Genomic DNA, 14783 nt, shown 5'->3' with positions numbered 1-14783 from the left:
CATTTCTTCTTTGGTTCATTGAGTGTTAAAGAGTGTGATTGATACGATTTCAATCTTCTTAAATTTGTTAAAACTTGCTTTATGGCTGGGGTGCCTGGGTGGCTCAGTTGGTTAAGCAACTGCCTTCGGCTCAGGTCATGATCCCAGGGTCCTGGGATCGAGCCCCACATCAGGCTCCCTGCTCAGTGGGAGGCCTGCTTCTCCCTTTCCCACTACCCCTGCTTGTGTTCCCTCTCTCACTGTCTCTCTCTCTGTCAAATAAATAAATAAAATCTTAAAAAAAAAAAAACTTGCTTTATGGCTAACCTATGATTTATCCTGGAGAATTAATTGTTCCATGTGCACTTGGAACATTTATTCTGCTGTTGTTGGATGATGTGTTCTGTAAATATCTATTCAGTCTCATTGATCTAAAGTGTTGTTCAAGTCCTCTGTTTCCTTTTGATATTCTGGCTGGTTGAACTATTATGGAAAGTGAGATATTGAAATCTCTTACTATTACTGTGTTACTATCTTTTCTTCTTTCAGTTCTGTCAATATTTGCTTCATATATTGGGTGCTCTGCTGTTAAGGTGCATATATAATTGTTAGATCTTCCTGGTGAATTGGCCCTTTGATCATTATATAATGTCCTCTGTCTCTATGACAGTTTTTGATTTAAAGTCTAATTTGTTTGAAGTAAGTATGGGCATTCCTGTTCTCTTTCTATTACCAATTACATGGAATATCTTTTCTCATCATTTCACTTTCAGGCTATGTATGTCATTATATTTAAAGTTAGTCTCTTATAGGTAGCATAGAGCAGATTTTTTTTTTTTAACCTGTCAGCCACTCTAGGTCTTTCTATTGGGGAGTTTAATCCATTCATACTTAAAATAATTACAGATAGGGAGGTATTTACCATTGCCATTATGTTAATTTTTTTGTATGCCTTTAGTAATTTTCTCCTCTTCCTCTCTTGCTGCCTTCTTTTGTGTGTCATTGTTTTTTTCATTGGTTTGTTTTTATTTTTTTGTAGCAGCATACTTTGAATCCTTTCTCATTTTCTTCTGTGCATCTTCTGTAGGTATTTTCTTTGTGGTTACCATGGGAATTACCTAAAAGATCCTATAGTTAAAACAGTCTATTTTAAACTAATAACAACTTAAATCACATACAAAAACTTAACTCCATTGCCCCAGCACTATGTTATCAATGTTACAAATTACATCTTTTTATCATTTGTTTAACATCATTTTATAGTATAGTTATTTTTGTGCTTTTATCTTTTATATTCTATACCTGAATTAAAAGTGATTCATGTACTACCATGACAGTATTACTGGATTCTGTGTTTATCTCTATATTTACCTTTACAGAGAGCTTTATATTTTCATATGATTTTCTCTTACAGTCTAGTGTCCTTTTATTTCAACTTGAAGGATTCTGTTTAGCAATTCATGCAGGGCAGGTCTAGTGGTGATAACCCCCCCCAGCTTTTGTTTATCCAGTAAAGTCTACTTCTCCGTCCTTTTTGAAGGTCAGTTTTGCCAAATATAGTATTCTTGGTTGGCATAGTTTTCTTCCAGCACTTTGAAGATATCTTCCCGCTCTCTTGTAGCCTGTAATGTTTCTGCTGTGAAAGCTCATCATTGTGTGCTAGCTCCCTTGTTTATGATGAATTAGCTTTTCTCTTGCTCATTTTAAGATTCTTTGTCTTTGAATTTTCAGTTTGATTATAATGTGTCTCAGTGTGCACCTTTTTAGATGCATCCTATTTGGAGTTCCTTGAGTTCTTGAATTTGGATATTCATTTCCTTTCTTATATATGGGAAGTTTTCATCCATTATTTCTTCCAATAATCTCTCTGCCCCATTCTTTCTCTGTTCTCTTTCTGGGATTCCTGTAACGTGTATATTGATATGTTTAGTCGCCAAATCTGAATTATATCCCATAATTCTGTTAGGCTTTCTTTACTTTTCTTCATTCTGTTTTCTTTTTGTTCTTCTGATATAGTAATTTCAAATGACCTATCTCTGAGTACACAGATCCTTTATTCTGCCTGATCACGTCTGTTTTTGAACCCTTATGGTGAATTTTTCAATCCATTTATTGTATTCTTCAGCCTCAGAATTTCTATTTGGTCCTCTTTTAGTTTCTATCTCTGTTGATACATTCATGCTTCATTTTCCTGATTTTATTTATTGTCTGTGTTCTCTTATAGCATATTGAGCTTGTTTAAGACAATTATTTTGAATTTTTTGTCAGGTAATCAATAGGTCTCCATATCCTCAGGGTCAATTTCTGAAGATTTGTTTTGTTTTTGTCATTGCCATGTTTTATGTTTCTTGTGATTTCTTCATTTGAAAAAACAGCCACTTTTCTCTGGTTTTGGGGGCCTTGCTTTGTACAGGGGAAACTGTCACAAGTCAGCCCCAGTAGAGACTATGGGAGTTTCTCAAAGTTTTTATGATATGCACCTTCTCTCAGCTTCTATATGTAATTTCCCAATTAGAGAGATTTCAAGATTTGTAATCTCTTGCTTCCTCTAGTGTCTGTGGTGCTGCAGGATCTCTAGCACTGCAATAAGCTACTGAGTCCTCTTTTGTTCTCAGGAGCCCCCATGCATCCAAGATGTGCCAATTCCCCATTAGTGCTGTGAGTCAGGTGAGACCAGGCCCTTGGGAATCCCCACTACCACCACCACCAAAAGCTGGACTATTGGATGTACATCCCACTGTAATCATTCCTTGTTCAGGAAGAAGCCATGCGCTGGCTACTTTCCCCTGATCACAGCAAGCTGTGCTAGCTTCTGTGTGCATTGCGGGAAGGTACTCTGGCACTGCAGCAAACCCCCAACCAGAGTGTGTTGGTTCTTCATCAGCACTCCAAGTCAGGCAAAACAAACCAGTCTCTCTTTTTTTTCCTTCCCAAGGGAGAATCTGCATTGGCTTTTTCTCCCAATCGTGAGTTATGCTGGCTTGTGATAGGGGCTGACACAGTTGAAATCAGATGGCTTTTCTTACCTGTTTCAGTGCAGTTGTTCTTGGATTTGAGTTTATCTGGGGTACTGCAACTTCCTAACTGGTTTCTGGAGTTCTCATAAAGGTTTTTTTGGACTGTATATAGTCAAATTGGTATCTTTGTGAGGAAAAACGTTCTAGGGCTTCCTATTCTGCTATCTTGGTGACCACAAAATTAAGTGTTGATATATACTACCACATTAATCTCAGAAAGTTTGTTCATTTCACTTACCTGATATTTTTAAAATCTTGGACATTTTATTTTATTTTATTTTTTAAGATTATTTGAGAGTGCAAGAGAGCGAGAAAGAGTGAGTGAGAGAGTGAGCGAGCTGAGGAGCAGAGGGAGAAGCAGTCTCTGCTGAGCAGGGAGCCCGACATGGGGCTCGATCCCAGGACTCTGGGATCAAGACCTGAGCCGAAGGCAGCCACTTAACAGACTGAGCCACCCAGGTGCCCCAAATCTTGGCCATTTTAATAGGCAGTGTTGAATCTTACATTTTGAATTACGTGAAGGTTTAAATTATGTAATACTTGATACCTACAAAAGAATCAATGTAGCACTCTTAAGTTACAAAGCATATAAAATTAATGAAGCCATCAAAACATCAGAACCAGAACATTACTGCTACGCCTACCTATGTGCTTTTTTCCACTCTGTCTCCTGCCTTTCCCACAGGTAACCACTGTGAGATTTCTTTTTTATGTTTTATATATATTCAGGTTTATATTTTTTTAGTTTCTTGCCTTTTCACATATAATTTTATCATGTATGCAAACACTGTTTTTAATTTTGCTTGTTTTTAAGCTTTCTAAAAATGGTATCACTCAGTATGTAGTGTTCTGACTTGATTTTTTTCACTTTATACAAAGTTTAAATATTTTTATATATTTATTGACTAATTGTTTACTTTGGGAATTGTCTATATACATTGTCCATTTCATAGGGGTATTCTTTATTTTCTGGTATAGGTAAGTTTCAAGAATCCTTATTACTCTAAATTCTGTGATTCTAAGATATTTCTCTTATAAAAGTGTCATTTGTAAGTTTTAGTGTTAATTGATTGATAATTCAGATAAATTGATCTCCACATTCTTGTTTTTGGAAGCTTCGTGATATTTTAATTTTTCTCTAGGAAATAGTAAATTTTTTTTGCTATAATGAAATGAATATAATAACTTGTTTCATTATTTAGGCATAAAACTCACCCAGACTTACAAATGCTTATTGATTCATTTACACCTGCCCATGTATGGCAGTGTTATTCCATGAAAGTTGATTGAAAATGATGAAATGAAGATATTCACAATATATACTGGTGTTTATAATAGAAAATGTTTAAAAACTATATTCATGGCCTTTCAATTGGACATTTGAAGTTTTTCTAAGGAGGTCAGTTTTTATTTTTTAAAGTTTGCTTTTTCCACAGAAGTGGAATCCTTCAGTATGTTAGGATTTCAGAAGGGCTATGGTTGCCTGAGAGAGATGTCAGAGTTTTGTTTTATTCATATAGGTAACCTATATCTATATGAAAAGTGAAAAAGGAAATATTGCCTAGAGCAATGGTCTTCAAACTTTTTGATCTGAGCTCACTCAAGCCCTTTGAAAGATATGCATTTACACTTACAGATGGAAAAGATGGGCCTAATTGTAACAAAAAATTAGAGAGGAGCAAAATAATAAAAAACATACCATTCAGTGCCTAAAACTAAGGATATTATTGGGAGGAAATGGTAATGTTTTTTATAAGAACTTAGAACTTATAATTTTTGCTCAGTTGGCTACCATTAAAATGTGGGGATTTTAAAGACCATCTTGTTTTGGTTTATTCTCAGAGACATTATCAATAAACTAAAATATAAAATGTACTCAGAAAAGAAATGATTGGTATATGTTGATAGACAATTTTCATTAAAAGTGAAGCTCCCATAATAGGAAAAAATGACATTGTGGGAACTTTAAGGGGAAGAAATAAAAAATGTGGGGCTAGAGGAGTGTTTCTTTAAAAAAATATAATGGAAAATTAACGTTGAGAAGTACTACTAATGTTTCCTACTAATGTGAGTGTTCAGCCCTGTCTGAAAATCTTCCATGATATGGATTGCAGGGTTTCCAAGGCAGCCAGCCCATACTGGGATGCTATAATCCTCTTAAAGTTTTTCCTCATACTGAGCCAAAATCTATTCTATAGAGGGCAAATCTAATCCTCTCCTACATGAACATTTTCTGAATGTGTAAAGAAAGTAATTGTATGATCTAGGTCCTCTCCTACCTCTTCTGCTGTTTTTCATTTGATGTGATTTTAGGGCCACTCACCAGCCTTGATAGTGGCTGTGAGGTTGACGATACGGCTCATACTGATCTTATGACTTCCTATTTGTTCTTTCTCCGGCTGCTCTTTGTTCTTTGCTAGGTTATACTCATCAACATGGTCTCTAACTTCTCACCAGTGAATCTATAAAATTGAAACCTGTAACTAAGCATACATGTGAAAGACTACGTATAAAGACTACTTTTAAGTGATGTTTTATCTATGTTATAGATTCTCAACAAGAGGTTTCTTTTAAGTTTCAGGAAACAATTATATCCCTCAGAAGTTGGCTTCCAAATGAAACAACCTGTTTCTTGGCAAATAATTATACTTTAAGATTCATAATGTATTGTTATGTTTTCTTAACGTATTAAACAAATGCATTTTTATCTTTGTGTTTTCAGATAGTGGCCAGAACTGTAGTGCCAGTAGTAAAGGTGAACGACTAAGTGCCAAACTCAGAGCTTTACCTGGGACAAACGAACCTTATGAAAGTAGCAGTAACAAAGAAATAGGCAAGTGCTGGTGTTCCCCACCCAGTTTCTACAGGCATAACAGGTCTGGAAAAGATTTGGTGAGATGGCAAAAATGTATAATTGGGCATTAGGAATTTTTTATATACAGACAAAATTTTAAATGACTTGGGAGAACATTTCTGTTCACTCAGTTCAGTTTAGCTTATGAGACAAATTGGTTTCACATTTGTTGTTTTTCTTTATTATTCTAATATAACAATCTATTTTGAAACCTAGATGCCTCCTATGTGGATCCACTTGGCCCTCAAATAGAAAGACCAAAAACTGCAGCCAAAAAAAGAATCGACGAGGATGATTTTGCTGATGAAGAATTAGGAGATGATTTGCTTCCCGAATAATATACACTTTAAATTTTTACTTATTAAAGGAAAGAAATTGCCTTACAAGATAATGCTTGTGTGAGACTTTGGATTAAACACCCAAATTTTAATTTCATACACTGTCAAAACCTTAAATAAGTGTATTCTGTTCTATGAGATTGGTCTAAGTTTTGTTTTGTTTATATGGAATAAAGATATGTGAAACTAATACTTTAGTGACTTCCTTACTCTTGAAAACATTGACCACAGTAAGAAATACATTTTGTAGCACCACCTAGTACCTACACATACGTGTAAGTATTTGGGTGTGCTCACGAAAATTTACCCTACTACTGTAGTGCATGCTGATATTTTCTGTGATTTCATTAAAACAAAGTTTAGCAATGAAAATACCACATTGATTTCATGGTTCACAGCTTGTAAAATGTGCTAAGACATATCACTGATGGATCTGTAGTTAAGCTTAATTACTTAGAGTTTAGAAACTGTTAAAGTCTTTAGAAGATTTGCCTCACAGGGATTATAATACTATTAAAACAATTATGTTTTGGATACTATAGTAAGAGAAACACCAAACCCTTTTGCTCTTTTCTGTATTTCCTTTCTACCTTCAGACCAGTGGCATGTACCAATAGCATTGAGCAATGACAGCTCCAGAATGATTTTCCCATTCATGACTTGGGGTATGGGATGGAGGTCAGGACTGCCTGCATTTTGCTTTAGCAACGTGTTTGGCTGATCAGTAATGTCCAGAGGAATTGCAATGATGGGGCAATCAGAAGAGGCTTATTTAACGTCTCCATAATGTGCACACTACTGTTAGGTGCAGGAAGAGGAAAACCAAAATTAGATCACCGTTTCTGCTCCCAAGATGGTTACGATCTAATGGGGGAGTCATTCAACAAGGGCACTAAATATCTATGTGCTAGATTCTCTGGATACGGCAGTGAACAAGACAGAACAAGACCCTGCCCTCAGCTTAAATCCTGGTGGGGAAGGCAGACAATAAATATGTCTTTTTTAAAAGGACTTTAGATGTTGCTAAGTGCATTTAATTAAATGGAGTAATGTAATAGGGAGTGATGGCAGTGAAGGGAGGGGCTCATTTAGATGGAAGAGTCAGGGAAGACCTCTCTAGGAGGTGGCATTTGTATTAACACCAGAACGATGAAATGAAGAATACTGAAATTGGAATGATTTGTGTATGTTAGGGGTTATTGTGTTAGAGTGATAGAGGGCTTGGGGCCCACCAGGGTGGGTGGTATACAAGATATGCAGGGAAGTGAAAGGAGGTAAGGTCCAAGAGGTAGGCAGGGGCCAGATCACATAGATCCTATAAATAGAGTTTGAGTCTTATTCTAACAACAATAGAGAAGCCCTTAGAAAGTTTTGTGCAAGGAAGGAGAGTGATGTGATTTTATTTAACTTTAGAAACTGGTGATCACACCAGTTGCCGTGAAGATGAATTGACAGGTGGGCAGGTTGGAGGCGAAGGAAAGGGTTGAAACTACTAGTAGCCTGGGCAAGAGATGAGGATGACCGAGACCAGGTGTTTCTTTTTTATTTTTATTTCTTTTTAAAGATTTTATTTGCTAGAGAGAGAGCACAAGCAGGGGGAACAGCAGGCAGAGGGAGAAACAGGCTCTCTGCTGAACAAGGAGCCCAACTCAGGACTCAATCCCAAGACTCTAGGATCATGACCTGAGCCGAAGGCAGATGATTAACTGACTGAGCCACCCAGGCATCCCTTATTTTTTATTTTTTTATTTTTGTTTATTTGAGAGGGTGAGAGCACGAGCAGGAGGAGGGGCAGAGGCAGAGGGAGAAGCAGACTCCCTGCTGAGCAGGAAGCCCCATGCGGGGCTTGATCCTGGGACTCTGGGATCATGACCTGAGCCGAAGGCAGACCTTAACCAATTGAGCCACCTGAGGGTGCCCCTGAGACCAGGTTTTTAGCAATAGACATGAGAATTGGTCGATTCAGCATCCATTTTGGAGGCAGACATCAGAAATATTTACTAATGGATTGGATATGGGGATATGGGAAAGAGGAAAGGTTGAGAAACTGTGAGGAATGGAGAGGAGTGGATATGGGGTGGGGGTGGGGGTCAGCCATGATTTAACCATCCTAAATTCGAGATTTCTCTTCAGCAACCAACTGGAGATATAAACAATGCAGTTAGATTTACAAACTTGGAAATTGGAAGAGGTAAGGGCTGGAGATGCAAGGTGGGGAACTCTCAGTGTAGAGACAGTATTCAATACCACTGCAATTGAATGAGGCCAGTTAGGGAAAGTGAGGATAGAGAAGTCTAAGCAACCAGCCCTGGAGGTCATGAAAGAGGAGGTCAGGAAAAAAAAAAAAAAAAAAAGACTGAAAGGAGCAGTAAATGATGTAGGAAGTTTCACATTTGAGGGGAGTGGGACTTCCAGTTCTAAGGAGGATGCAGTAGGTCATATTAGGCCAATGCTCCTACTATAACTAGTTAACTAGGGGGAAAAAACAACAAATCATTGCAAAAATCACGTTTAAAGTCACTGGACAGCTGTGGGAGCAATAAGATTAAAATTCCAAGACGAACCATGAGAGATGATGGACTCTGAAAAACAAACTGAGGGTTCTAGAGGGGGGGGGGGGGGGGGGATGGGTTATCCTGGTGATGGGTATTGAGGAGGGCACGTTCTGCATGGAGCACTGGGTGTTATGAACAAACAATGAATCATGGAACACTGCACCAAAAACTAATGATGTAATATATGGTGATTAACATAACAATAAAAAAATTAAAAAAAAATAAAACCATTGCATGGCCTTGGGAAAAAAAAAAAAAAAAAAAAGATTAAAATTCCAGACTGGAAAGAGTTCATTCTAGATGAGTTGATCTGGCTGTCTTCATCGCTAGAGACATTTGTCAGTTTTGAGCATGGGCTGAAAATTGGGATTGGCCAGAAAAAGGGGGTCTTCTAGGGAAAAGAGAAACTAGCAGAACTTATGGTAGTTATGTGGCACAACACATTAAAAACGTCAAGAAGTGTCAAATTTCTGACCAGTTTTCCACCATGGGCATTTGCTGAGCTTTATGATGGTACTGGAGGCTGGGGAACTGGGCTATAGGCTTTTAAAGTTTTAAAAGCCTAAGAAGGAGATTTAAAGTTAAATCTCCCACAATCTTAGGGTCCTTAGGGGACAAAGTCCTGCTATAGGGAAGGGCTTTCTACAAATACACAATTTGTCTACCCTCAGGACATTTGCTATTTTGTGAGCTGTGTGGAGTAGGAGGCTAATGATCTAAATTCAAAATCTCCAGAGGCTGACTTGACTCTCTTGCAGTCTTTCACAGCTGAGGAGATAGTTCTGCCAGGCTCTTGATCAAAAGCCTGGAAGGACAGCCATGAACTGACTTCTAAAAACTACAACCCAGCCCCAACCCAGCTCAGTCTCTGATTGGACTGACATCATAAGTTCCAAATTATCTCTGACTAGCAGAAGAAAGAACTTTCTCTGGTAACAATATCATTTGTAGTTTCTGTGGTTCTTATATATAACACATTAGGCATACAGTAAAAAATAAAGAGTAAGAAAATGGCCAACAAACAAAACATAAATAGAAGAAGACCCTTAGATAATCCAGATAATGGACCTAACAGGCTCTAAAATCTATGATTTGTATATTAAATAAAATAGAGAAAGATGGATAAAATGGATGAAAAGAGAATTTCAACAGGATATTGGAATCTATGAACAAGAATCAAATGGATAACCTAGAACTGAAAGATACGATATGTGAATTAACTTATTTGGATGGATTTAAAATGTACTGGACAAAGCAAAAGTCAGGATTAGTGAAGCCATCATTAGAATATATCAAAATTGAAGCACAAATGAAATAAGAAGGGAAAGAATAAAGCAAATGAACAAATAATCCAGTCAAGAAATGGGCAGAAGACCTGAACTGACATTTCTCCAAAGGAGAAATACAAATGGCCAACAGACACATGAAAAAATGCTCAACATCACTCAGCATCAGGGAAATACAAATCAAAACCACAATGAGATACCACCTCACACCAGTCAGAATGGCTAAAATTAACAAGTCAGGAAACAATAAATGTTAGTGAGGATGTGGAGAAAGGGGAACCCTCTTACACTGTTGGTGGGAATGCAAGCTGGTACAGCCACTCTGGAAAACAGTATGGAAGTTCTGTTAAAGTTAAAAATAGAGCTACCCTATGACCCAGTAATGCACTACTGGGTATTTACCCCAAAGATATAAATGTAGTGATCCGAAGGGGTACGTGCTCCCCACTGTTTATAACAGCAGTGTCCACAATAGACAAACTGTGGAAAGAGCTAAAATGTCCCATCGACAGATGAATGGATAAAGAAGATGTGGTTTATATATATTAATGGAATATTAGTCATTAAAAAAAATGAAAACCATTTGCAATGATGTGGATGGAACTAGAGGATATTATGCTAAGTCAATTAGAGAAAGACAATTATCATATGATTTCACTTATATGTGTAATTTAAGAAACAAAACAAAGGATCATAGGGAAAAGGAGGGACAAAATAAGACGAAATCAGAAAGGGAGACAAACCATAGAGACTTTCAACTATAGGAAACAAACTGAGGGTTGCTGGAGGGAGGTGGGTGGAAGGATGGGGTGACTGGGTGATGGGCATTAAGGAGGGCACGTAATGTAGTGAGCACTGGGTGTTATATGCAACTGATGAATCCCTGAACTCTACCTCTGAAACTAAATATGTTAATTGAATTTAAACAAAATAAAATTAAAAAAAAAAGAATAAAGCAGATGATAAGAGGGGCGCCTGGATGGCTCAGTTGGTTAAGCATCTGCCTTTGGCTCAGGTCATGATCTCAGGGTCCTCGGATCAAGCCCCATGTTGGGCTCCCTGCTCAGCGGGGAGTCTGCTTCTCCCTCTCCCTCTGGTCCTCCTCCCTGCTTGTGCTCTTTGTCTCAAATAAATAATAAAATCTTTTTTAAAAAGTAGATGATAAGAGACACTTGGGACATGGTCAAAAGTTTAAATAAATATAGGTGCTCAGTCGTTAAAGCGTCTGCCTTTGGCTCAGGTCATGATCCCAGGATCCTGGGATCGAGCTCCACATTGGGCTCCCTGCTCAGCGGGAAGCCTGCTTCCCCTCTCACACTCCCCTTGCTTGTGTTCCCTCTCTCGCTGTCTCTCTCTCTCTGTCAAATAAATAAATGACCTTAAAAAAAAAAAGTTTAAATAAATAGGAATCTCAGAAAGGAAAGAGAATGGAGTAAAAGTAACATTTGAAGAGACATTATCTAAAATTATCCCAAATTGATGAAAGGTATCAACCCACAGATGTGGGAAGCTCAGTGAACACAATGAGAGTAGATTCAAAGAAAAGTGCACCCTAGAGATATGCTCAAATGTTGAAAAACAAAGACAAAGAACTGCTTTAAAATAGAATAAAAAGGACACAGTACCTTCAGAGGAACAATAATATGACTTACGACTGACTTTTCCATAGAAATTATGGAGCCAGAAGACAATAGAATGACATCTTTAAAAGGGCTGAAAGAAAAAAAAAAAAACCCTGCCAACCTAGAATTCTATTCCAGTGCATATATCTTTCAATATATCTTTTCAATATGTCTTTAAGGTCAAAGACTTATCAGACAAATAAAATTTGAGAAAATGAACTACCCTAGACTAGCTCTATAGAAAATATTAAATCATGAAAGACAGAAAGGGTGAAAAGCACCAAAGAGGTAGGGGGATTATATAAAATAGTGACTACTTAAAACAACAATAGTAATGATTTATGGGGTTTTAACATATATAGAAAGAAAATATATAACAATAGTAGCCCAAAGATTGAGAGGAAGTATTAAATTGCTCTAAGGTTACTGTATTGTTCAGATAGTGGCAGACTGTAATGTCAAAGATGCACATTGAAGTCTCTACAGTAACAACTGAAATAAAAAAATATATGATTAAAAATCTAATAGAATAGCTAACAAATATAGAAAGACTGAGAACATCATCATCTTGCAACCACCACAACAGTAACTGATTCAAGAATCAATTGTTCTAAAGCAAATGGAGGAAAGTTTAATGAGAATAGTATATTTATATTTACACAGCCTCAACATATTTCCTCACAAATTACTTATTAATTACAAGAGGGAAAATCCTAATTTTGGATAAGTTTGTGGACACAACCTTAATTTTTGACCAAAATTAACATGACCAATAATGGGACAAACTAAAACCATGTGTCTCCTGATGTGATACACTGAGAGGGCCCAAGATTTCTTAGTTGAGATTCCTGCCAAAAAAACCTAACCTGATCCCTACTTACGAGGAGGATCTCAAATTGAGGAATATCCTACAAAATCACTGGCCGGAACTTTTTAAAAATGTTAAGATCATGAAAGACAAAAAATGTCAGAGGAACTGCTCCAGATTAAAGGAGACAAAGAGACATGTAATGAAATATAGTGTATGATCCTCATTCAGATCCTAGACCGGGGAAAATTTGCTCTAAAGGACACTGTAGGGACAACTGGTTATATATGAATAGGTCTGTCTAAGGCAATCTATTAAGTGTAAAATTTCCTAATTTGGATAATTACACTGTGGTTACATAACTGAATGCCCTTCTTCCTTAGAAATACATACTAAAATATTTTGGAACAAAGGGTCCTGATGTCAGAAAAAAATACAATAATAAATGTGGAAAAATGTTAACAATTAATGGATTTGAATGAAAAGTGAATAAAGTTATTTGATCTATTCTTACAACTTTTCAATAAATCTGAATTTCAAAATAGAAGTTTTTTTAAGCTAATGAAGGATAAAATATAACAAAAGTACTTGACTCATCCAAAAAAGGCAGTAAAGGAAAAATAAAGGAAAAAAGAACAGAGGGACAGATAGAAAACAAGTAACAGGATGGTAGGACTTAAACCCAATTATATTGGTATTTACACATTGTAAGTATAAAAAAGTCAAATTATATTAATAATTATATAATTAGTAAATACTTATTATATTAACATTATTTTATTAAGTTATATATCTTACTATATAAACCCAATTATATTAGTATTTACACATTGTAAGTATAAAAAAGTAAACCAAATTATATTAATTATATAATTAGTAAGCACTAATTATGTTAATAATTATTAAATACAGTAAATGTAAGAAAAGTAAATATTCCAGTTAAATGACAAAGCTTATCAGACTGGATTAAAAATCAAATCAAACTATATATTACTTAGAAGAGACACATTTTTTTAAAGTAGGCTCCATGCTGAGCATGGAGCCCAATGTGGGACTTGAACTCATGACCCTGAGATCAAGACCTGACTTGAGATCAAGAGTCAGATGCTTAACCGACTGAGCCATCCAGGCACCCCAAGAGACCCATTTTAAGCATAAGGGCACAGATAGGTTGAAAATGAAAAGATGGGAAAAGATACACTGTACAAACATTAATCAAAAGGCATAAGGACTAAGGGAGTGGTCAAGTATGTCAAAGTGTGCAAAAAAAAAATCTAATAATTAGAATAACACAATTGACTTTGGCAATAATTTTATCATTTCAACCTTGTTAAAAGTTATTGCAATGAAGTGTTGGGGATAAATACCCAACTGAAGTAGGTTGAGCAGAAAATAGGAAATGAGGTTTTGGAGCCAGAGAATAGACACAGCTCAGAACATTTTGTTATAAAAGGAAGCAAATTAGGGGCACCTGGGTGGCTGTCAGTTAAGCAGCTGCCTTCGGCTCAGGTCATGATCCCAGGGTCTTGGGATCAAGCCCCGCATCAGGCTCCCCATGCAGTGGGGAGCTTGCTTCTCCCTCTGCCTGCTGCTCCCTCCTGCTTGTGCTCACTCTCAGACAAATAAATAAAATCTTAAAAAAAAACAAACAAATTAGATGGTTGATAGAGTGGGAACTGGGGTCAAGGGTTTATCAAATGTATCAGGAAAGAAGGCAGGATATGTGAAAGTGAATGCAAACAGGTTAGTATATTCGGTTGTAGAAAAAGTAGCTCTCATCTGTGTGTATGGAACATTTGGTGAGGAGGGGAAATGAGTAGTAAAGATTTGAGAGGAAATGTAAATTAGTGATCTTGGTAAAAGGGAATAGAACAGGGAAAATGTAATAGATGCTGTCGAATTAGCTAATTTGAGATTTGTGGTCAGAAATTTGAACTGAGTCTAGTCGACCAAGTTATATGATGTTAAAAGAAAATTATTGTGGACAAACATTAAGAGGAAAAAAGGAACAAGGGATTAAGGGTGTTTTCAAGGGTGTGGTAATAGTGCTGAACTATGAACTCTAAAGTAGACAAAGAAGGAAATAAGGACTCAAGAATGGGATGCTTAGTAGAAAAGTGGTTAGGATTAGAAGACCTCATGAGATTACAGAATTATAGAAGTGGATAAAAATAGAAAGTGATTGTATCAGGGAGTAGGTATTTGAAATCATGTATTTGCATGTGGTGCAGTTATTGGTAGTGATAATATCTGGAGTACAACCATATGATCTGATAGTTGAGATACAATGGGAGAAATGACAACTGGAGCAAAGGTAGTCATTT

General features: G+C 36.6%; 1 protein-coding gene across 3 annotated transcripts in view; it reads left to right on the top strand.

Annotated features, from left to right (window-relative positions):
• IFT88 (intraflagellar transport 88) overlaps nt 1-6372 on the top strand; it is a 145431-nt gene extending 139059 nt beyond the window's left edge. For all 3 annotated transcript variants that reach the window (XM_025875209.2, XM_073894797.1, XM_025875208.2), the window contains 2 exons: nt 5719-5829; nt 6067-6372. In XM_025875209.2, the coding sequence (XP_025730994.1) occupies nt 5719-5829; nt 6067-6188 (233 nt within the window). In that variant the 3' untranslated portion in view covers nt 6189-6372. The remainder of the gene's footprint in view (nt 1-5718; nt 5830-6066) is intronic.
• Nucleotides 6373-14783: the final 8411 nt, after the last annotated feature.

Source organism: Callorhinus ursinus, unplaced genomic scaffold, assembly GCF_003265705.2.
Source record: "Callorhinus ursinus isolate GAN/ISIS: 27379988/994484 unplaced genomic scaffold, GSC_fseal_2.0 scaffold7, whole genome shotgun sequence".
NCBI lineage: Eukaryota > Metazoa > Chordata > Mammalia > Carnivora > Otariidae > Callorhinus > Callorhinus ursinus.
Note: the sequence above shows the minus strand (reverse complement) of the source record. Positions and strands in the feature narration are given on the sequence as shown.